The sequence below is a fragment of the Schistocerca cancellata genome, chromosome 5 (assembly GCF_023864275.1).
Source record: "Schistocerca cancellata isolate TAMUIC-IGC-003103 chromosome 5, iqSchCanc2.1, whole genome shotgun sequence".
Classification (NCBI taxonomy): domain Eukaryota; kingdom Metazoa; phylum Arthropoda; class Insecta; order Orthoptera; family Acrididae; genus Schistocerca; species Schistocerca cancellata.
The window spans coordinates 462,571,460-462,597,020 of record NC_064630.1 but is presented as its reverse complement, the minus strand read 5'-3'; the positions used below and the strand labels follow the sequence as shown (position 1 = coordinate 462,597,020).

The following is a 25,561-nucleotide window of genomic DNA, read 5'->3' as shown; positions in this document are numbered from 1 at the left end:
TTTATTAATTCAGCTCTTCCTCCAAAAGCAAATTTTTATATTACACACATACATGGGACAGAATGCGAATGTTTTACCTTTCCGTGATCACACAATACAACGAAATTCAGCAGAATATGCACACCTGAAAGATTGATGATGTCATTTCTTAGTTGAACTCATCAAGAAAACACTAAATTACACAAAAATTCATCACACGATTGCATGAATACCAGAACCTGAGTAAACATTGCATAAAGCCAAGCATAATCAAAGCTTTTCTGCTAACATGCTGTTGAAGCACAAAGAGTATGCAGTGTTAATCTGTGTGAGGTCATTATTGATACAACGTTTGACAGACTTTTGCCGACAGTGTTTCAAACACACAGACTTAATGAAAAAAGTGCAGCAATATTCTGCAAGAAGGGATTATCGATAATATTATTGGCAACTTTCAGTCGAATTTCAAACACTCGCATCTCAGAATAGCAGCTATTATTGAAAGTAAAATCTGAAATAAGGTATGAATGCAGAGGGCAGGAACAAGCCTGGGGAGTTGAAAATCTGGAAAAAAAAAGCCATGTTCATTTGGAATACCAGAAGACTACCCCAAAATCCGGAAATCTTCTGGGAAAACCGGCAAACTTGGCAGGTATGCCATTGCAATTATTGTGGGACAAGAGTCCAGGTTAACATAAAGAAGGCGAGGGGAGGTCTAATGAAGCCGAGGAGAAGTCATGTCAACAGGTCAGTGGTCATCACCGACAAGGATGGGTTGAAATCCATAAAAACTGGGGCTGATTTATTGTGAGGAGGAGGGAGTGAAGCCCCCCAGGATGTCGGGGAAACCTTATCCTTAAAGACTTGGGACATGCATGCCCTGCTCCTGTTCCTGTTCCTCCTCCTCACTCGGGAGGGAGGAAGTGTCATCAGTAAGGGAATAAGTGGTCACGATGTCCGGATCGGAGAGAGAGCATAAGCGCCTTTGGGGCCTTCGGAGTGTGGTCCCTCATCTGACATAAGGCTTCTTGTCTTAAGCAGGCAGAAGAGTGGTGTTCCAAGAGGGAGCACTGTCCCTGGCAGGAGCCAGGGAAGAGGATTTCTCCTCTGGCCGTGGAGGAGAGGAAGGAGGAGTAGTTGCAGCTCCTTAAGGGGAAGAGAGAGGAGCTGCCAGAGGGGTTGGGGGGTTGGGAAGACGTAAATGAGGCAAAGGTAGCTGAGAGATTCACAGAGTGAAGTCTGTCAAACTTCTTCCGGGCCTCAAAATAGCTGAGACAGTCGAGCATCTGTATTCCCTGTATTGTTTTTTCCTTTGTATACTTTGAACGTTCCGATGAGCGGGAAGAATGTAGCCCAGAGCAGTTTACACACATAGGCAGTGGAGTGCAAGGGCAGCCACAGTCACCACAGATGGGAGTTGTATCGCATCGTGAGGACATGTGGGCGAACTTGGTGGTGGTGGTTTGGGTTGAATTGGGGCGGCACTTGACATCATCGTCATCAGCGCCCTGACAAAAAGTCAGCATGCAAATCTCATGGGTGGGAACGAAGGCTGTCCCCACACGTGGAGCAGTTTATAATGTATTAAAGTCTGCTGCCCTTCCCCACCAATTGATGCAGCATGACAGTCAAAATTCCACAAACCTTGTAACACTGGAATCACTATCTGCGAGGCTGGTTGGCAGATCTCCAGTGAGACTGAGGGCTGCCATAGTATCAGTATGTAGGACACACGTAACCACAATACGCTAAACTGAAAGCGGCACGCCACAAACTTAACAGAGTGGTGGATCGTACCGCCGGAGGAGGAAGCCATGTGCTAAAGGGCTATACTCGATGTGCAGTCTGCTAAGCACAACCTCCTTCCAGCAGCGAGGCCGACACGAAGTCCGTCAAGCCTTTGTGGTCGATTTGAGCGACCACAGTTTGTTGTCAGTCACCTGCAACCATTCAGTCTCCGACTGACGCATGAGGCACCTGTCAGAAAATGAGATGATGGCATACAACGAGAAGGTACATTGATGGACAGCACTAACCCAACATGCTCCCTTGGCGGCTTTTGTCAGCCATGTTGTTGCCCTGTATCCCAATGTGGCCAGGTACCCAGCAAAAGATCACCTCCTTGCCATGGTGTTGGAGCTGCCGTAAGGAGTCATGGATGAGCTGGATCGGCAAGTCTACTGGATACATTTAGTGAAGTGCTTGCAGTGCACTAAGGGAGTTGGAACAGATAAGAAACCAAGGTACGGTGATGTCTGTGAACTCTCTCCAGTGCCATCAGAATGCCATATGATTCCGCATCATAATTTGTTAACTGTTCTGGAAGACACACTTTACACCCTATCATGGAAAACAGCAGAACAACTGAGAGCATTCTCTTGCTGGGATCCCTCTGTATAAACAACAATAAAACTGTGGTACATACTTAAAATAGATGAAAACAAAGTTGTAAAAACAAAATCTGGAGTACAAGTTTTCTTGTACTGTGTCAAGTTTAAAATCATTTTGGGAAAGGTGCCAAGGTGGCAATGTGCTCCATCCCTGCCTGTGCATTTTGATGCCTGAAAGTTTCAGATCTTTTGAGACAGTCTGTAGCACTTATTCCAAATGGCTTGGTCGCATGGGCCCGATTCCTGAACAGCTGTTCCAAGATGGGTTAGACCACTGAACTAAATGTCAATGATTGACACTGAGATTTTCAGCTCCTGTTGAGCCAAATGATTCATCACTGAATCCAGAGTGGTGGTTCACCAGCCTCTGCATGCAGACTCTGAACTGGGCTGGTCCAAAAGGCTCCAGTTGATATCTGAATGCCCTCATGGTGGGCAGCATCTAACATCCTGAGATAGGAAGGACAGGCCAATCTGTAGACCATGCTGCCATAATCTAAGCGTGATCGAACAAGTGTCCTATAAAACTGCACGAGGCGGGACCTGTCAGCTCCCCATGTTTGCCCACTAAGGCATTCCAAAATATTCCGTGACTGGAAGCCGTTTGTTCATTGCTCTTCCAGATGTGGGAGTCAATATAATTTTGAATCAAATAATAAACGCAAAAAGTGCACAGTGTCTTGAAAATGTAAAATATTGTCCTCCATTGTGAACACTGGTTGGTTAAAATACTGACGAGCACGGTTAAAATGGACACATGCAGTCTTCTCAGGTGAGAACCGGAAACCAGTTGTCTGGGCCCAGGTTATCAGTCTCCTAATAGTCAGCTGTAGCTGCCTTGTCGTTGTAAGATCAGAGGAAGAGTAGAAGATTGCAAAGTCATCCACAAACAAAGAGCATTTGACAAGGCTTCTGGTTGTGGAGGAAATGCCATTGATAGCGATGGAAAACAATGTGACACTGCCCTGGGGGACCCCATTCTCCTGAACATAGCAGTCAGACATGGCAATGCCAACGCGATATCATAAACACCAGTCCTTGAGAAAGGATTGGATCAGAAGCAACAGGCGTCCATGTAGTCCCCATTCATGAAGACACATACCAAATCGTTTCGACGTAAGGAGGGCTGCTGTATTGCTGTTTCCAGTAGAATTAAGTTGTCAAGGGTGGAACGGTAGTGTCTGAAACAGCACTGGGAGCGGCTCAGCTGACCTTGGGATTCGAGCAGCCAGACGAGGCAGCGGTTGACCATGCCTACAAGAGTCTTACCCATACAACTGGTAAGGTTGACACTCCAGTAAGTGTTAGGGGTGCTACAGCCCTTGCCTGGTTTCCGGAATGGAATTAATATTGCCTCCTTCCAGGTCGTGGGGTACTGTCCATCAAATCAAATCTGATTGAAACAGGAGAGGAGTTGTCCTTTCGCTTCAGGGCACAGATGACAAAGTAAAGCATTATGGATCTCATCAGGTACTGGCACAGTGTCTCTGGCTGTAGACAAAGACGATTCCAGTTCCCACATGTAGAACAGAAGGTTGTAGACTTCCTCTTTATGCAAGAATAAATTAAGCTTCCTCATCCCCACAGTCCTACGGAACACCTGAAAAGTGGGAGATTATCTGGTCTACATAGTAACAGTAAAGAAGTATTCAGCTAAAACCCGAACCCTGTCTTCTGGCATATCCACCAAGACCCCATTACTTGACAAGGCCATAAGGGGACACGTACTACCCTTGCCTGAAATCCGTATTATTGATTCCAAAACTTGTGCAATCGAAGTGGACTGATTAATGGAAGTCGTGAATTCCCTCCAGGAAGCCCACTTCTGTTCTTTTATCACTCGCCTCACATGTGCTCTCGCAAATCTGAAGGTATGAAGATTGTCTGTAGTTGGACAGTGTTTGAAGTTCCGCAGAGCTGTTCATCTGGCCCTTATTGCCAATTGACAGTTGTCATTCCACCAAGGTACAGGCCGCCATCTGAGGTATTTAGTAGACCTGGGGATGGACTCTGCAGCAGCCTGTTGGACCTCAAAAATGATATGGGCCACTCCCTCCTGTGCACAATCCTTTTGTTCAAGAATACTGTACTGAACTGTAACCAAGTTGCCCTTTGTATCATCCATCTGCGTGGTCTCCTGTTGGCCATCATCCTAGTTGGCAGACCGATCCACACTGGGAAGCAGTCACTAGAATGTAAATCTGGAGTCATTTCCCACTGAACTGAGTGTGCAGTAGCTGGGGAACAAAAACAAAGGTCAATGGCTGAAAAATACCTTACAGCTGTGGAAAAGTGCGTCACCTGACCCGTGTCCAGAAAGCAGATATTCTCAGAAAGGATAAGTCTCTCTATCATCCAACCCCTGGAGCAAGTGGTAACCGAGCCCCACATCACATTGTGTGCACTGAAGTCCCCCACGAGGAGGAGTGGGCATGGGAGTGCCCAGAAGAGTTCTACCAGTGCGTCTGCATCCAAAGCATCATTAGGGGGCAGGTACAAAGTACACACTGTGATATTAAAGGGTGTGAGAACTTTCACAGCAATTGCTTGCAAGATTGTGGTAAGAGGGACAGGAAAGGAGTGGCATCTGTCGTCAAGGAAAACAGCTACCTTTAGCCCTGCCTCCAGTAGCATCGTCCTTACTGGATGCGTGGTAATCCCATAATGCAGGTGTGCGTTTCTTGTAAGCAGATGCAGAATGGTTTCTCTGAAACCAGTAGTTGCAATTCTTTCAAATGTGACCAATATCCATACAAATTCCACTGCAACACAGAAGTCCCTGTGGAAGCCACTGCTTAAGATTGTCCCCCCTCCCTCGGAGGTGGTGATTTACTGGGGAGGTCAGGGGGAATGTTAGCTGGTTCCTTGCTCTCCAGTTCCTCCAACTGGAAGTCCATATCCTTAAGACCATAGTCCCCATCAGAAAGGGAGAGCTCGCTGATCTGAAGGCTGGCAGGTGTCCCAGAGGTTGCCCGCTAGAGATTGTTTTAACTCAACAGCCATTCACCTCATCAGCACGTAGCACACCTTGAGGTTGAGGTTTTTTTTTTTTTTTTTTTAATTTTATTTTATTTTTATATATATGTGTATAACTTCCTTGCAGTCCAGGCAATGAAGTCAAGACAACCGTTCTCCGAAACACACAACATTCCACCGCTGAGCCGCATGGTGGTCGCTGAAGCATGCCCAGAGCTTACGGTGACAGAGAGCGCCGCCAGCCCTTACCAGTCCCCAACACAGGAACCCCAGAGTCGCCAAGTCTGTGTTCAGCAAATGAATGCTGAGCCCCTGAGGGGTGCGCAAACTTGAGGCAATGGAAGCAATGCATCAAGGTGGAATGTATGGTCTGATGTATCTTTATACCATCACCTTAACTTTCTCAGGCAGAGCATCCCCCTCAAAGTCAGGATGAAAGTGCGGGTGCTTTAGGGCCTCTCTGGACATGCCGGACAAAATGTACACCACGTCGTTCCAGATTAGTCCATGTTCATTACCAGACTGGAGGAGAAGGTCCCTATGGGAAATTACACCTGTGTCATAGTGAGAGACTTTTAAAGAGTGATAGCCACTGGTTGGCAGAAGTTGTCTTTATAAGGAGGGAGCCAGATCTCATCTTGCTTAAGCACTCAACTTCACTGAACTTGTCCTCAATGTATTCCACAAAACAAAAAATAAAGGGAGTTTGGTGGCGGCAAAAGTCCTGGAACACTCCAGGAACTGCGGAAAGGGTTCTGCGCCAAGTGCGACGGCTGGGCCCTTCTCCCAACAAAGTGGGGGAAAAGGCAAAACAGGAATGAGACAGAACTATTTCTAGGAAGATAAGATATGCAACTGCGAAAGAGAGACCAGATAGTTTACGTATTTCATGTGCCGAGCGTCCACCCTGGTATCACCCACTCCGACCATGGGCTCGTCCCACTACCTAGCGACAGCAACGGCTGCCTGGTATGATGGTCATTGCAGCGAGTTCCAATGCCCCGAAGAGATAGGCAACCACTCCTAGGCTTTCACAGTGCAAGTACCAGCAGTACAATCCCTGTGGTCTCAGTGGGCTCAACCAGATGGGTACATGACAGATCCACCACACTGACTACTGAGCTAGTGACCTAGCAAGGAAGTGAAAGTGCTATGGTGAGGAGAGAGGGCTAGGGGGAAAAGGGAGAGGGAGAGGAACTCATGCCGAGGACACTAGGGAGGGAGTTCTTCCCCATCTGGCTCACACTCAGATGTCAAATTCGGAGATGGGGGTCAAACCCCTACAGGGGACCAAAAAAGAAAAGCTGCAAAAGAGGAAAAAAGCAAACAAACCAAAACTACAAGCTGAAACGAAGTCAGGAGGATAGCTGGGCCAACATAAATAAGAACACCAAGGAAGGAGCAAAGGTAAAGGAAGGAGAAAAGGGAAAGGAATAAGGACAGGAGGGAGAAGGAAGAGGAAGGTAAAGCAGCTCAGAAAAGAAGAAAGTCTAAAATAGCTCGGGGATCTGTGTGTGCTCCACACCTACCCACAAAAGAGCTGTTGGCCCCCTGGGGGGTGGAAAGTGATCTTTGGCTTGGTCAAACACTCTCAACCTGCTATGTGTAAACATTTCCAACATCTGTGCTTGCAAGACTATCAGAAACTTACAGAAAGTACTCACAAGTGAATATCAGACAGCAACTACCTGCAAAAATTTGCTCCTAGTGCAAACAATTTTCCGAGTACTATCTGAGAGCATGAAATTGTGGGGGAGGAAGAAACTCTCATGTGAACCCTAGCCCTAACAGTAAAAAAAGCCTTCATTCTCAACAGTTTCCACCCTTTCTATTACTTTAAATATCACATGTGATTCCCACTGAAGATCAGCTCCACAACCACATGGGCAACAAAAAAAATTCATTATTTCACAAATGTAAACAATAACAACAACAGCTTTAAAGAGAGAGAGAGAGAGAAAAACACACACACACACACACACACACACACAGATTTCAGATATTCTCCCTCTGTATGAAATGTACGGATTCCATAATGCGATACTTCGAAAAATAGAACAAGCAACTGAATATTAAATCCGAAACTGAAATGATCCATTAACGCTCCCACGGAAAACAGACAGCACAATGACTTGCAATACCCAAACACAATTCAGGGCTGAACCTATATACAAATTCCAAAAGTAACTATTTCCCCAAAGTTAACAACATATTCCTGGTCCATTCAAAGACAGGCATGAAAAAGGATAACAAAATTGTTTCTGCACGAGTCTAATAGTTTTAGAAGTTTTAGAACTAACATTAAAATATTTATCGATGGTCCATTTAGAAATGAGAGAGACAATGCACTGTGTCTTAAGATCTACACTACATATTTCTCAGAAGTTGTCTAACAGGTGACTTTGAGAAACGGCTATTATGAAACAATATAATATGCTCCAAAAAATTTCCTTGTCATTGTAATTTTTACAAAAAAAAAAAAAAAAAAAAAAAAAAATGATTTGGATAATATGAATCATGTACCTGGTATTGTTTACAAATATTACTTCCCATAAATCTCATTCACGTAACCAAACAAACAAATAAATCAAACATATGGATGTTCCACGTCAATCATAAGCTTATGTAATGTCTTCTGGAGTAAGACAAAAGAGGTACTGCAACCCCAGTGAAGTAGTGATAAAGTAATTTTTACCTGTAACTCAATTTCGCTGGCAACCATACATCCAAATAAAATGCCAATACATTGATCAACTGGGTTGTGTATGTAAGGGCAGCACTAATGTTGTATGCTGCATTGTGGTCAACATCACTGTTACCACTAGGAACACCATCCCTGTTTGCAGCAACTATAACATACAAAAAACAGAATAAGCAACATAATTTCAATATACGAGTGACATACTACATTTTGTTATAATAAAACACAAAATGTCTGAGATTTCACTGTTTTGAAATATCCTTGATTTTTATATATAAAGCACCCCCTCCCCCCTCAGCTATTCATTTTGCTGCTGAATAGTCTGCAATATCTAGTGAATAAATCATTCTTAGAGGTAATGGTGTTGGTGACCTTCATGCTTTTGCAACAAGTTATCAGTGAAAGCCATTCAAAATGAACAAACACATTACAAAGAAGATTGACTAATCCAGTACATGCTCAAAATGAAGCAGTTTTGTTTTCTGCCCCTATAGCTAACCAATTGGATGTCTTGTGTAGCTAATTGTTCAGGCATAACTTTTGAGGTGAATAAAACGGCTTGAGCTATGAAAAACCAATTACTGAGAACTGGAATAGAGTGAAGCACATATTCTGTTATTTGAAAGGCACATTAAATTATGGTACTATTTGTGTTAGAGAAGATGATTTAAGCATTTACAGTGATGCTGATTTTGCTTGTGGCAAGCAGGCAAGGCTTCAAGAACCAGCATTACGACCAAGTACTCTGGTGGGGAAATACCATGGACAGGTCAGTTGCAGGAGATACTGGATAAGCATACAACTGAAGTAGAAATTATTTTATCAAGTAAAGCAATCACATAATTAATCTGATTGCTTTGCTTACTAAGTGAATTAACTGATATGGCAGATCACCTTCCAACACTTTATTGGTTGGTTGGATTGGAGAAGGGACCAAACTGTGCAGTCATCAGTCCCTCCGACCTTGGAATAACTAAAACTGATAAAACCCCACACTATAAGAGGGAACTACAATGGCCATAAAATTACAAATTATTGATAGAGAAGAAGGAAGAAGGCAGAAGAAGAGAGGAGGGTAAAAAAGTGACTAATGAGAGGGGCGTGAAGGAAGAAGCACAGGTAGACAAGATAAGACACTCAAGATAAAACAGACCCCATAAAGAAAGGAGTGGGAAGGCAGAGAGTGGGGGTGAACCACCACCAAGCCCAGTCGAAGCCAGTCATATCGGGGCAAAGGGGGGAGCAAGACAGCCTGCAATCCCCTCCACCCACTAATAAGGTTGGAGGTCCCACCCTTAACTAAAGTGATAAAAACCCCCATCACAAAGAAATCGTAAAACTAGATCAGCCGCTGAGGCTCTGTCAGCTAACGCCTGGTGTAGCGAGTCAGGAAAGCTGAAAGTCCGTCACAGGGCGGCTAAGTCGTGACAGTCCAGTAAGAGGTAAAACACAGTCAACATTGATCCACAATGACAGAGAGAGTGATCCTCACGACGGAGGAGATAACTGTGAGCCAGCCAAGTATGGCTGATTTGGAGCTGGCAAAGGATGAAAGAGGCTTTACGAGAGGCCCACAAGAAGGACCGCCACATAGTTGTAAAATCCTTGATCGCCCTGAGCTTGTTCGGTGAAGAAAGAGTGTGCCATTCTGCATTCCAAAGTCCCAAAACCTGACAACGTAATGCCAAGCAAAGGTCTATTTCTGGAATGCCAATAGCAAGAGATGGCCCGTTAGTAGCCAATTTAGCCAGTTGATCAGCAAGTTCATTGTCAGGGATCCCAACATGGGCGGGGGTCCAAATGAAAACCACTGAGCATCCATGTTGATCAACGAGAGAAAGGGAGTCCTGGATAGCTATGACCAACGGGTGGCCAGGGAAGCATTGGCCGATAGCTTGCAAACTGCTCAAGGAGTCACTACAGATAGCGAAGGACAGTCCTGAGCAGAAGCGGACATGATCCAGTGCGCACAAGATGGCTACCAATTCTGCAGTAAAAACACTACAGCCATCTGGCAAGGAGCAAAATTCCATGTGTCTCGCATGGGTGTAAGCATAACCAGTGTGACCAGCAACCATGGAGCTATCAGTATAAATCACTTTTGAACCCTGGATTGAACTGAGGAGACAGTAGAATTGGTGGCGAAGGGCCTCCGGAGGGACAGAATCCTGTGAACTGATGGAGAGATGAAGACAGAGCTGTGGCCAAGAGAGACACAACGGATGGGTACCTGCGTGGGTGGAGAAAAGCGGTGGTAAAGGGGTGCTCGAGCTCAGAAAAGAGCGACTGAGTGCAGGCAGCCACGGAAATCCCACATCATAGCCGCCTCTGCGGGAGGTTAATCTCCATGTATGGATAAAGGAGACCATAATTAGGGTGCTATGGGGCGCAACAAATGCGAAGCGCGTAAGATATCAGCTACGGTTGGTGCAAAACTCGCAGTGGTGGAATCCCCTCCTCTGGGAGAAGACTAATTACGGGGCTAGTCCGGAAGGCACCAGTCGCAAGTCGTACCCCACAATGGTGGATGGGGTCTAGTATCTGCAAAGTTGAAGGTGACACAGAACCATAGACTGGACTCCCCTAGTCTAAATGAGACTGGACCAGCGCTTTGTATAATCGCAGAAGAACAGAGCGGTCTGCACCCCAGGTGGTACTGCACAGACATCTACAAACATTGAGATGTAACCAGCACATCCTCTTCAGCTGGCGAAGATGAGGGAGCCATGTCAACCGGGCATCGAGGACCAGACCCAAGAAGTAATGGGTGTCCACTACCTCGAGGTATTGGCCATCGAGGAACAGGTCCGGATGGGGATGGATTGTAAGGCGACAGCAAAAATGCATGACAAGACTTGGCCACCGAAAACTGAAAGCGATGGGAGAGAGCCAAAAATTGCGCCCAGTAAATTGCCCCCCGTAGATGGCGTTCTGCAGTGCCCATGACAGAGGAAACGATGTAGATACAAAAATCGTCAGCATACAAAGAGGGGGACACTTGGCCCAGCAGCTGCCACCAGTCCATTAATGGCGATGAGAAAGAGAGGAATGCTCAGCACAGAACCGCATTTCCTTGCCAATGGGAAATGCTGTAGGAGAAACCCGGAAAGAGTGTCAAGAAAGAAAGTTACAGATAAAAACAGGCAGAGTGCCATGAAGGCCCCATTTGTGAAGGGTGGTGAGGATGTGGTGGCGCCAGGCTTTATGCATGTCAAAGAAGACTGCAATGAGGTGTTGCCGATGGGCAAAAGACGACTGGATAGCAGACTTCAGGTGGACCAAGTTATTCACCATAGAGCGGTCACAGCGAAAACCACCTTGAGACAATGACAAAAGATCACGGGATTCAAGGATCCACAACAGCTGCCAACTCAACAGGAGCTTGTAGAGGGTGTTGGTAAATCTAATTGGACGATAGGTATCCAACTGAAGAAGTGGCTTCCCATGCTTCAACACCGGAATAACAATGCTTTCCTGCCACTGGGTAGGAAATACCCCCTCACTCCACAGATGGTTGAAAAGGATCAGTATACGACGGTGGCCAGCCACCAGTAAGTGTTGGAGCATTTGGTTATGTATCCAATCGGGACCAGGAGCTGCATTATAAGGCTCCAAGCAGTGAGACGTGAGACAAAGACAGTCGTTCGAGCGCTCTTTCGGGAGGAGGAATGCGGGAGGATACTGAGTCAATGCAGAGGCTTGGGCAAAGTGTTGAGTGAAATCCTCTACGACAAAGTCTCGATGGGTAAGGACAATACCACGCACAGAAATTCCTGCAACACCAGTGGGAGGACAATGGCCAAAAATTCGCCTCAGTTTCGCCCAGACTGTGAAGAGCGGGTGTGTGGTCCTATGGCAGCCACATATCATTCCCAGCAAATCTGTTTCTGAAATTTGATTAGGTAACGGGCCCAGGCATGGAATCGTTTAAAGACCAGAAGGAGAGCACTAGAAGGGTGCCGCTTGAAGTTTTGAAGAGCACAGCGGCGGTCTTTTATGGCAGCAGTAATTTCTGGAGTCCACCAAGGGACCATCTTCCAACGGGGAGAACCCAAGGAAGAAGGGATAGCTGAAACAGCTGCGGAAAGAATGGTGGCAGTCTAAGTCTGTGTAGACTCATCAATATTACTGTGTGGTAATACAGTGGGGATGATAGCAGAGGAGAAGGCACCCCAATCAGCTTTAGAGAAGGCCCACTTGGGAGGATGATGGAGCGAGATATACTGAAGGAAGGTCAAAACAATCGGGTACTGAACGCTGTCGCATAAGTCATCATGGACACCCCACTGAATGGAGGGAAGAAGGCCGGAACTGCAGATGGAGAGGTCAATGGCAGAGAAAGTGGCGTGCGCCACAATAAAGTGTGTGGGAGCACCGGTGTTTAGGAGACAGAGGTCAAGCACTACCAGAACAGCTTCAACTGTCCTTCCCAGGGCAGTAGTTGTGTGACTACCCCAAAGAGGGTTGTGGGCATTAAAGTCCCCTAGAAACAGGAAGGGAGTTGTTGAAGAAGGGTGGTTAGGGCAAGGGATGTGGGCGGCCTGTCCGGCGGGAGGTAGAGATGAGATTACAGATTGTCATTGGAGTGGCCAGATGGACTCTGACAGCAATTGCTTCCAGAGTGGTATGGAGGGCAAGGTGCAAACACCACCAGAAGCCCGCAAGAGGCCATTTCAGTTTCAACAGAAAAGGTGCACGATGAGTCTCCCAGAGAGCAATACAAGCAGCAGAGTAGGAGGAAAGAAGGGGCTGCAACTCCGGGAGGTAATGCAAATAGCCATTCCAATTCCTCTGGAGGATTCTCAAGCTGGAGTCCAAATGGGAAGCGAAAGGACCGGAACAGGTCATGTCGCCAAGTCGCCATCCGTCACCGATAAGGATGGGGTAATGTAAATATAGGTGGGGTCATTGGCTGGAGGAGGGGAAGGCGGCACCTTAGGGGGTACAAGAGAGGCCTTGTCCTTATTCTTGTGTTTCTGCTTCTTCTCTTGTGAAGGAATAGAAGGGCGGACTGCAGCGAGGTCGGGCACGGAATCACACCTGTCAATCTTGGCGCCCACTGGCCGTGGATTGTGCGGTAGATGGGGAGCTGCAGATCGCCTTTCAGGGGGAGGCTGGGAAGAGGAGTTCCGGGAGGGAGCTCCAGTACCAGCGGCTCCCAAAGAAGGGGAGGACTTCTCCAGTGGGGGAGGGGGAGCAGCACCCGAAAGGATAGGTATGGGTACTGAGGGTGAGGGTGAGGGTGAGGGTGTGGGGCGAATGGGGCGGGGCTGGTAAGAGGAGGGTGTATGAGGGGGAATGGACGTAACTGAAGCAAAAGTAGAAGTTATAGTCACGGGATGGAGCCGGTCATACTTTCGACAAGACTCAGTGTATGTTAGTCAATCTAAGGTCTTGTACTCTTGAGTTTTTCGTTCTTTCACATACACCGGGCATGCTAGTGAGCATGGAGGATGCTGCACATTACGATTTATGCACACTGGCAGGGGCACAGGCACTCCTCTCATGGAAGAGGAGCCCACAGTCACAGCAGAGGGGATCATTGCTGCAGTGGGAAGACATGTCCAAACCATAAGCATTTAAAGTATCTCATTGGTGGTGGAATATAAGGTTTTACATCACACCGATACACCATCACCTTGACCTTCTCCTGGAGGGGATCACCCTCGATGGCCAGATAAAGGCACCTGTATCGGTGCGATTGCTTTGAGGGCCTCGCTGTACACGGCAAATAAATTGGACTCCTTGCTGCTCAAGGTTTGCACGGAGCTCCTTGTCAGTTCGGAGAAGAAGACCACAGTGGAAAATGATGCCCTGTGCCGAGTTCAAAGATTCGTGGGGTGCGACAGAGACTGGGATGTCACCAAGATGGTCACAAGCATGCAGGGTTTCAGATTGGGCAGCAGATGTCTTTATGAGTAAAGAACTGGACCACATTTTACTCATGGATTCCACTTCACCATACTTATCTTCAATTGTCTCCACGAAAAACAAAGGCTTGGTCATGGCAAAACTTTCGCCATCTGTCCTGGTACAAAACAGGTACTGAGGGAAAGGTTTCAACCGAAGCCGGCAAGCTTGACCCTCTTCCCAGGGGGTGGCCAGGGAGGGGAAGGCCAAAGGATCAGAAGAAGGAGTGTCATGTCTTCTATTACTCTTAGAGACGGCCACGGAATGGCTTCATGCTTCTTGTGCAAAGCGTCCGCCCTAGTACCACCCACTCCAACCATGGGCTCGCCCCGTGGGCACCACCCAGCCACAGCAAGGGCTATTTGGCATGGCAGCCACTGCGAGGAGTTATGATGCCCCAAAGTGATGAGCATCGACTCCTTGGCATACACCAGTCGTTAACAGCTCAGGTATTAGCAGTGTGATCCCTGTGTTGTCAGTGGGCTGAGCCAAGTGGGCACTTAACAGTCCCACCACACGGACTGGCTACCGTGCTAGTGATCTAGCAGGAAGGGGACCACGGTGCAAGGGGAAAAGGGGGGGAGGGGAGATGAGCCTGCTCCATGGAAACTAGATTGGGAGTTCATCCCAAAATGGCTCACACTGAACGGAAAATGTTGGAAATGGAGGTCAAACCCCAAGGGGACCAAAAATGCCGAAAAGGAGATGAAAACAGCAAACTAAACAATGGCACATACCAAAACAAAGCTGGGAGCATAGCCAGGTCGATATAAAGACGTTCACCAAGAGGGAAACGAGGGGGCAGGGAGAAAGGAGCATCTACAGGGAAGGAGAGGAACAGGGATGGTAATGCAGTCTGGAAAAAGGAAGGAGACTGCAATAGCTCGGGGTCCCATGCCTGCCACACACACCCACCCACCCACCCACCCACCCACCCACAAAAGGGACTGTGAGCCCCCTGGGGAGGTCCAACACTTTATGCTAACAATGCTAGTCCATTGAAACCAGTTAAACATCATATAACCAACAATAAAATACATATATCTGCAAGACTCCTATGTTCATGAAAGATTACTGAATGGTGAAATTACATTGGAACACACAGATGAAAAGAATGGGTTGGTGATCTTAAGATAAAGCCACTTTAACAACTTCCATTTACTTTACTATGTGCAGAGATTGGCATGCTGAAGTCAAACAGCAATTCTTGGTTTATTTGCTTTATTTTTCCTTTTGAAGGGAGCGATATAATAAAAGAATAAATGTTTGGACGTTCACTGTAAACTACCATCCCACGACATTCTGCAATATCTTTGAGTTTCATTGAAAGTATTTGTAATTTGTTCTGTTAATCATCAGCTTGTAATAGTCTGGAAATAAATCTTTCTTAAATGAAACTACTGGTTGAACTTAGTACTTCCGCAACAAATTTTATAGTTTACATAGCCGAAAGTTCCAAATTGTAAATTAACTGTTTATTACAAAAATGAAAATTCATTTGACCAAGAAATAAGTCTCTCTATTGGTACAGTGGTCAACAGAGTATTTGTACCTCAGTTCAAGTGTTAATAATGAACAAAGCTACCATATGCTCTAACTAGCCAATGAAGACTACTATAGACCGTTTCCTAACCACAAAGCACTAGGACGAGAAGTTTTTATACATATTTCTCACAAACTTCAAAAGACTAGTTCAATTTCCTGCAGACACAGTGAATGGACACACGTACAAGAGAGAGAGTGAGCAAGACATTATTTTGCAGCTGTTGAGAACACTCGTAGATACTCCTCTCTCGCCTTTGCCTATTTTTCATATAATTCTTTTTTTATTATTATTATTTATTGACAATGGAAATGTTTACAATATTTACGAGGATTTTATGGAGTCCACTTCCTCATCTTTGACAATTAATGAAAGGATGACTGAACTTAAACATGGCCATACTTGAAACTTCCTGGCAGATTAAAACTGTGTGCCGGGCCGAGACTCGAACTCGGGACCTTTGCCTTTCGCAGGCAAGTGCTCCACCAATTGAGCTACCCGAGCACAACTCATGCCCCGTCCTCACAGCATTACTTCTGCCAGTACCTGGTCTCCTACCCTCCAAACTTTACAGAAGCTCTCCTGCGAACTTTGCAGAACTAGCACTCCTGAAAGAAAGGATATTGCAGAGACATGGCTTAGCCAAAGCCTGGGGGATGTTTCCAGAATGAGATTTTCACTCTGCAGCGGAGAGCGCCGATATGAAACTTCCTGGCAGATTAAAACTGTGTGCCGGACCGAGACTCGAACTCGAGACCTTTGCCTTTCGCAGGCAAGTGCTCTACCAATTGAGCTACCTGAGCACAACTCACGCCCCGTCCTCACAGCTTTACTTCTGCCAGTACCTCGTCTCCTACTTTCCAAACTTTACAGAAGCTTTCCTGCAGAACAAGTACTCCTGGAAGAAAGGATTTGCAGGTACCATCTTAGCAACATATCAAAGAAGAGACAAAAAAGAATATGAAGACATTTTTCATCAAATGTAGCAGTCAACGTGCACCAAATCCTTTTCATTGTTAATGTTTCATATTATACCGGGTGATCAAGAAGTCAGTATAAATTTGAAAACTGAATAAATCACGGAATAATGTAGATAGAGAGGTACAAATTGACACACATGCTTGGAATGACATGGGGTTTTATTAGAACCAAAAACTGCAAAAGTTCAAAAAATGTCTGACAGATGGCGCTTCATCTGATCAGAATAGCAATAATTAGCATAACAAAGTAAGACAAAGCAAAGATGATGTTCTTTACAAGAAATGCTCAATATATCCACCATCATTCTTCAACAATAGCTGTAGTCGAGGAATAATGTTGTGAACAGCACTGTAAAGCATGTCCAGAGTTATGGTGAGGCATTGGCGTCAGATGTTGTCTTTCAGCATCCCTAGAGATGTCGGTCGATACGATAGACTCGCGACTTCAGGTAACCCCAAAGTCAATAATCGTACGGACTGAGGTCTGGGGACCTGGGAGGCCAAGCAAGATGAAAGTGGTGGCTAAGCACACGATCATCACCAAATGACGCCCGCAAGCGATCTTTCACGCGTCTAGCAATATGGGGCGGAGTGCCAGCCTGCATAAGTACGTTCCAGCAGGTGTTTCTCAGCCAGGCTGGGGATGATGCGATTCTGTAACATAACGGCGTACCTCTCACCCGTCACGGTAGCAGTTTTGCTGTCCAGTGCCATCTGTCAGACATTTTGTGACCTTTGATTATTTTTTTGTCTAATAAAACCCCATGTCATTCGAAATTTCAAATTTATACTGACTTTTTGATCTCCCGGTATATGAAACATTAACAATGCACGTTGATTGCTACATTTGATGAATGCTGAATAAAAGCAAATGAAAAATGAACCCCTCTGCACCATTTGGACCACTATAAACAACTTTATTTTGTGAGGCAAAACCATTTCTTGCAAAAATCAAAGCAGTGGAACAAGTCAGTGGCCCTACACAAAAAAAGAAGGAAGGCTATACGCTACGAACCACCAATTTTGACAACCTTTGGCACACCAGTCAGGGCGTCACTTGAAAATATCTCATGTGAAAGGTCACTGTGCTTCTTTTTTAAAAATTTCATGATGCAGGATCCATTTTGAACCAAGGAATAGTTAGAACACTAGAAAATGAGGAATTTTTTTCTTATACAGCAGGTCCATATCCTAATAGTTTCAGAGAAACTGAAGCATCAGTGATTTCAATCTACTGCAAATACAATCAAGGAGGGAACACCCATGCAGATTGGGCGGTGGTCAAGTGGTATCAGGTCATCAATTAGATTACAGTCTTCTATGACCATGATCACACTTTTGGTTACATTTTTAACTAAAGACCCAGAGTGTTCTACAATATCAGTTGCCTGTTTTCAATATTTCACATAATGCTGTCATACACAGGGTATTGTTGGACTAACTTCCAAGAGAAAAAGTCTTCATAAACAAAGTTTGTTGCCTATTGGGTGGGAAACATGAGCATACTAGAAAATGACCTTTATCCCTTACATTTGTTTGAGAGAGTTTCACTAGTTTTTCTCCTTCTAAGAGGAATACTATTTTAAGGATTGTCAAGCTCTGCAACAGAAAAAAAATGGATGAATATCCCAGAAACAAAAAAACAAACAGAGAGATAGAAACTAGCAATAATTATGTGACACTTTTGGTCATATTTCAATCTTCAGAGTTCCTCAAAAAAGATAATATTATGAAACGAAAAAGTCACCAGGGGGGAGGGAGGAGGGGAAAGCAAAAAGAGGATCAAAAACGTATCATGAAAAGTTCTTAAGGACATATGCTGATTATTTGCATTCTTGTTCAAACAAATTTCGGGCTTGCAGCCAGTCATCGATTAATTCATTGCATGATATTTTGACTGGGCACCTGTGAACCATCAAAGACTGACTAAGACTTGCTCCATTGCACCCTATATAGCACGCTGCGAGTATTCCACACATGCGTCAAAATTCACGTTGAAAGACGGACCAGACTTCTAGTGGCAGTGCCCTCGCTGGTGGAACCTTGAAACTCCACTATCCTCTGTGTTAGTGCTTGCCATAGCCGTTGGCGCACTCTGCCGTCTTCGACTAGAACAAATCATGAAGATGGCGGGGTTCCCCGCTCTGTGCAACTGGTAGCCACTAACATGGTTCATCAGATTTTCCGCCAACCGTATTTATAAGGATTCTTTAATAGCAGAGTCCCAAAAAGACGTAGCTGTGGTCAGTATCTCGATTCTATCATACTCAGTTGAATGTCCAGTCAAAATACAGTGTTTGGTAATAGCGGACTTACTTGGTTGCAAAAGGCAAGTGGAACTTCGATGTTCAAGGATTCTTGCTATTTTAAATGAAATATTGCCCCTAAAAGGAAGAAATGATATGGATTTTGCCGGTGTGTTCTCCTTTTTAACCACTTCCTGATACTTGATTTTAACTGACAGTGTCCTGTTAATGTGTAGGGGGGAATATCCCTTCTTTCTAGATACTGTCTTTAGGTTGGTGAGCTTTTTAGGTAAACTACTTATATCTGAGACAGTGTGACCTCTGCATACGTGTGTTTTAAAAATGCTCATAGTTTGTGACGGGTGACGTCAACTTGACACTCGCAAATACAAATTGGTACGAGTGGGCTTACGATAAACTAAGTGCCCCAGTGAACCATCATCATTCTTTCGTCTAACCAAAACATCCTAAAAGGGTAAACAACCATCTTTTTTTTTTATTTCCATGGTGAAAGGATCAAAATCCTTCATAAAAAGGTTGGCCACCAAGGGAGCCAGGAGGGCTGCCTATGCCGAACACTGTATTTTCATTGGACAGTCAATAAATTATGATAGAACTGTGATTCTAACCACAGCTACATCTTTTTCGGGAGTCCCTTATTAAAGAATCTGGGGAAATATGCCTGGCAAAAAATTTGATGAACCATGATAGCTGCTACCAGTTGGACAGTGTGTGGAATTCCATCATCTCCACATTTTTTTTCTACTGAAGAAGACAAGAGTGCACCAATGGACACAACGAGCAGTAACACAGAGGACAGCTAAGTTCCACGGTTCTACAGGCGAGGGCGTTGCTGATGTGAAGGGTGGTCTGTCTGGTAACTTCAAACCTGATGCATTTGCGGAATACTCGCAGCGCGCTATATAGGATGGAATGGAGCAGGTCTTCATCAGTCTTCAATAGCTCACGTGAAGATGACTGGCAAGTGCTCAGGCGAAATATCATGCAATGAATTAATCTATGACCAGCTGCAAGCCCAAAATTTGTTTGAACATTCAATTCGCCATGAAAGTTTTAAAATTTACACATTTATTCTTGTTCACGAAAGATTTATACTATTCACAATCTCAACAGTTAAATTTTGTGAAAAAATGTAAAAAAATAATGGAACTGGTGGTTTGTGTGTGTGTGTGTGTGTGTGTGTGTGTGTGTGTGTGTGTGTGTGTAAGGTCATCTTCCGGTCAAATGCTTACAGGTCAAATGCTTACATGTTTACTAGTCGTCCTGTTGTGCCTGTCTGTGACTCAACATCTCCACTATATGGTGAGTAGCAATCCATCCTTTTCATAGTATTGTCATTAAAAGGAGCTACTGATATTTATACCAGAAATAGTATACAACTTTATCTAATAGTGGCACTTATGTACGAATAAGCAGAAGTAACAACAGATTTTGTGGAAGGGTCGAATGCTTCATGAAACATGTACATTTAATTTGTGGAGCCTCCTTCTATATGCAGATCTATACTAAGTCATTTACCAATGAGTGGAGAAAAGCTAGTACTCATCTATCTGCCTGCTAAGTAGTGCACCACTGTTCCACTGAAAATTCGTAGCTTCTCTGTTCCCTGCAAATATTTGTCCTCAATAAAATGAAATGAAGTAATGAAATTTATTTTAGATGGCCCAAATCTCTGAAAAGGGACCTATACATGCAAAGGAAATTACTTTTGTTCCGCTGATTGTACCTACTTGATCTAACTTGCCCATGTCTTAACTGTATGTTATCAAATTTACAGCATAAATTTTGGAAATTTTTTCCTCGCCCTTTGACCTCATGAAACTGCAATTACAATAAACTAATTTGATTACTAAAATGCAGTTTAGGTAAATTAAAAGCATTACTTGTAACAAATGTAATACTAATCAAGAGTCAAGAGAATATCACATCACCTAAGAATGTGTTTCATTTCATTGTCAAATGATGAAGGTTGTACTGTTCCTTCATTTTAGGACTTTAAAAAACACAATTAATGGAAAATAAACAATTTGTGTGTTCCAGAATTTTGTGCAAATGCTCCTAACACTTTATAAACATGTTACAATTTAAGTTTCTGAGCCATTAAAGGAAACACTATTACACAACACACTACGGTTGGTGTTTTATCTCTAAACAACATCTATGGTTTTACTTTGAAACTGCCACAAACTGACTGTTTACTTACCCCAAGCATTATAAGCAGAATAATCTCCAGACCCAGGAAGTGATGGGGCTACTATACAATGGTGTAGTTCCCCAGAACTGTCGGTAAATACCCATTTGCCTTTAACATAAGCAGTGCGAGTTGCTTCAGCCAAGGCACTAACAGTATCTTGTGTTTCATTGTCTTCCTCACTACAGAAATGATTGGTACTGAATTAGAAGATTGTTGTCTACATCCACAGTGAAATTTAATAATCACTTTGCAATGTTAAGAGTAATGGGATGAAATATTTTTGTGAATACTGCCATTAGTAATATACTGGGCTACGACACTGAAATTCGGAGCATTTTCTTTCTTTATAGCATTAAATAACATCAATAATTTATATTGTTTTACGACCAATGAAAGAAATAATAATTTGAACATTTCAGCCCCTTACTACTACAACATTTTAAAAATGGGGTTTTGAAAGCTCAATTTTTTGCATGATTTTCCTCAATTTGCTGCCCTTACACCTGTAATTCTTATACCTGGATTCTTCCTTTCTACAAATTCTTAGGAAAAATTTGTGAATGACATATTCTAATCTATTACATTTCACTTGTGTGACATGAATAATAATAATAATAATAATAATAATAATAATAATAATAATAATAATAAATATGGGCACTCTACTGAAACTGTGAAAGGTATTTACTGCTTTAGAAAGCACACAGTTTTATTGAAAGCACATTAAATAGTACTAGTTGATCTGTACAATATGTTAAATTCAAGGATAGAGGTCTAGAAAAATATGATAATCCTCGTGCCTATGGATATTAAGAGCCATCTATAAAATTAATTTTCTTTTAACATTGTAAAAAGTCATACACAATGCAGGTTACAATTAAATGAAGTTAATGCTGTAATTGCTTTTTGAGTGCTGCCTCTGTTGATGAGCTGTTACCTCTGAGCTGATGGAACTTGTGCTATGGGGAAGATGTACTGCACAAGTTGCTGTATGCTTGATCTTATAACGTGCTTCAGCTCATCTTGAATTTTCTGCAAGGACTGACGCCTTTCTTCAACATCTTCAGATAAGTTGGCAACAAACTGCTGCAAGCGACAGACACGCTCCTCATATCGTGGCAAGCGATATGCTCGCTGCTTGTTTGTTTCTATTAGGGCTGCTACGTCATTTCGGCCTAAAACATATGCCTACTGTCAACTAACTATTTGAAATACAACAACATTAAACAAACAAATAATGAAGTCCAAGATTTCTGGCTTTAATCAGAAATGTCTGATCAGGCAGATACAAATTACCTTGGACTTATGCAAACTTCCTATGAGTGTTCCAGAACACAAAAATTATTGACGACTGGAATGGGAAGAAATTTTAAATTTACATGTCTGTGCTGATGTATGAACTGCAAAGCTGTGTTGTCATCTCGCACTTATGTAGTGTTATTACTAGGTAATGACAGGAAGGATACTTGACATTTTGGTAATATGCTCAAGAATCATCAGCAGTCAAGGCACAAACTCACTGCATCTTCAACATATTGACTCAATAATGTGTTAATGAATCATTTGCAATAAGACGCTAACTTTTCTTTAACAAAATTTGTGTCAGAGACAGTCACTGGTATTTCAAAGAATATTTCTTTAACTGTGAAGCAGAAACTATTTTTTCTATTTTTGCCCATTTAATAGCATGTTATAAGTAAAAGATGGTGGTTAAAAGACTTAAAAGCAAGATATGTCACATTGATCACTTAAGCTGGGAACACAAGTTCACTCTCACATACCTTACGTTTCAGTGCTGGCAATAATCCAATAATAAAATTCACCACCTCCAGTTTTATAAGTAACACTGTACTTCTCTGCCATCTGTTGGCGCCAAGTGGCACTATTTCGTCAACTAAATGTGTGGATAACTATGCTGGAGCACAATTAAGATCTTTGTCGAGAACTGAGAGACGGGAGAAATCTTACGTGTCAGTGAACTTAATAGTCATTTTATGCTCAGTTTACCTTCACATGTTCTTATGTCTTTGGTACTTAAATCTGTTGTTATTAATTACCACAATTTGACTAGTAACAATTTTTCAAGAAAATCTTTGGGATAACAATTAATTGAATTTACAGGAGAGATTATTAGACTGTGAAACAAATAAGTCACATTTTAAAACACTGCAGCACATTTCCAATGTATTTATAGCAGTTGTCAATAATTTGTTTACATTTTCTCCAAAATGTCTGACTCACTTGAAGACTGAGAAAATAATAAATAAGGCAACTAAAATTTAAAGTCAAAAAGCAGAGCTTTATGAAGGAGAAAATAATGATTTTGGTTTGATACAATTATTTCTCTAACTTTTCTGTAGATAATTTGGATGATATTTGAATAAATGTTTCTTTATAATATTTGGAGCAAGTATGTTTCATTTTTCTATTCCAGAAAAAAACTCTTATTTTCTATGTATTTTAACATCTTAAAAATATGAAAGTAAATAAAGAAGGAAAACATATTTTAATTTGCAATATGCGGACTACTAAGAACTTGGAACTACACTTTTAAAGAGCAGATTTCAACAAATTTCAATCTATTACCAGCATATCATGGCATCAATGGACAAGACATTTCTCCATAATGTTCTGCACATTTTTCTTTTACTATTGCAGCTTAACATTTGAGACTGAGAAGAAACGATTTTGCGACATCATCTTCCAGATGTAGAAACAACTTTCATTTATGTCGCATAACTACTTCTTCGTGTTTTTTTTCTGTCAATGTTCTTTAACAGAAGAAAGACTGCTTTGTCATAATTGGGGAAATTCCTCTCTGGCTGGAAACACAATTAAGTGCTCTCTAAGATTAAAGGCACCTACAACGTCTGTATTATACCAATGATATGGCATATCAGGTTCAGTCTGACATTATCTTTTATGCAGACTCAAAGTGATAGCCTGCTACACAAGTGTCTAAGAGGAAATACTGAGCAGACACTTGGGGAAGCACAGATGTGAATAAAATGAGAATAATTTGAACTTAAACTTGGCAAAAACAGAAATTGTTCATTTCACTACAAAACAATCTGCATAATGTATGTGTGAAATATGCTACACAAGGCCTGACCAAACTGTGCTCTGTGGGCACAAACACTCCAGCTGGGTTCCTGCCTAGAGCTCCAAGCACAGTGGCGAGTGGAGCTGAGGGACGAGGAGGGAAAGGAACAGGAATGCTAGAGCTTGGCAGTCATCTTGCAACAAGTCAAGCAGTTTGCTGGCAATACTATTATGTCAAATCAGATTTATGTTCTACATTGGGAATACTATGGCATCCACCCATTTGTAAAAAAAAATATGGTATCGTATAGTTTGAAAGCCATGCAAAAGGGTGGGGTCATTGCACATTATGAACTGGAACAACACTCACTGGAATGTCATTACAACATCAGCCACAAAGTCGATGTAATGCACTTGTCTTCTGACAAATGAGTGAACGCTGGCTCAAATGAAAGCAGTGACTAAGGAAAAACTGAGTTACAGTAAGTGGAGTAGTTACAAACTCTCTTATGGCTGACATCAATTATTTCAATTCCTAAGTCTCTTAAAGCAAGGTGAGAATCATTTGGTAACTGAAATGGCACACAAGATTGATGATAGCAAACAAAAACTGGCCAAGTGCAAATAGAATTCGCACATTGCGGGTTTCAAACAAACTTAATAATAAATATAATGAACAATGGGAAGTCCAGGTCGGAATATCAACAATATTGTGAGAAGGATAGATTGCTATTCACCGTAAAGATGACACTAAGTTGCAGACAGTCATAACGAAAAGACTATTACTATTCAGTCGATGGAATTTAATTTTCGGGCGGGGGGGTGAGAAGCTGAGAGAACTAATCAATGCAAACCTTTTAGATGACAGGAAAAGGTCAACCTAAGCTAAATCTAATGTCCATAAATATGTTCCTTGCTTGTGTATGAGACTAGATAGAGTAAGTTACACGAGACGAACTATGTGAAAAAAACTCTAGATTATATAAGCAAGAAATTTATAAAAAAAATATGAGGAGTAAGTGTTACTAAAATCTAAAAAATACTGAAAGAGACATGGAAAAACCTGAAAAGTAAATGCTACTACAGTGTACATTTCTGAAATGACAACCATGCAAAAATTGTATAAGCCAGAAGAAGTAGTTACGCCACAGCTATTATAACATTGTCAGAGATATCTGTTACCAGACATATCTTGTCCAGAAGACAAGTGCACCATATCAATCTTTGACTGAAGTATGTTACGTGATTATAAAAATTTAATTTGATTGAGCAACATCTTTGTTCATTTTGAAAACTGGGATAAAGGGGGTGGAGAGGAACTTCCTCCATTTTATATCTCATTGGTTCATGTCAAAGGAAAGCCCAAAGCTAAATTTCAGTGATTCAACTGAAATTTCAATATTGTGACCATTATTTTGGTCTTTAGGAACACCTAAATACGCTCACAGTTCATAATAGATCTGATACACAAAAGCAACTGTCTCCAGGATTTGATTTGGCACAGTTTGAAACTGTCAAGTAGTTTTGAAACAGTGCTCTCTGCCATAGAGTGAAAGACTGCTGGCTATTTCAGTAGTGT

General features: G+C 42.9%; 1 protein-coding gene across 1 annotated transcript in view; it reads right to left on the bottom strand.

Annotated features, from left to right (window-relative positions):
* LOC126187503 (beclin 1-associated autophagy-related key regulator) overlaps nt 1-25,561 on the bottom strand; it is a 116,299-nt gene that overhangs the window by 60,214 nt on the left and 30,524 nt on the right. Inside the window, exons 4-6 of the mRNA XM_049928621.1 lie at nt 21,878-22,115; nt 20,950-21,119; nt 8,041-8,194 (exon numbers count right to left, since the gene is read on the bottom strand). Coding sequence (XP_049784578.1) covers nt 8,041-8,194; nt 20,950-21,119; nt 21,878-22,115 — 562 coding nt within the window. The remainder of the gene's footprint in view (nt 1-8,040; nt 8,195-20,949; nt 21,120-21,877; nt 22,116-25,561) is intronic.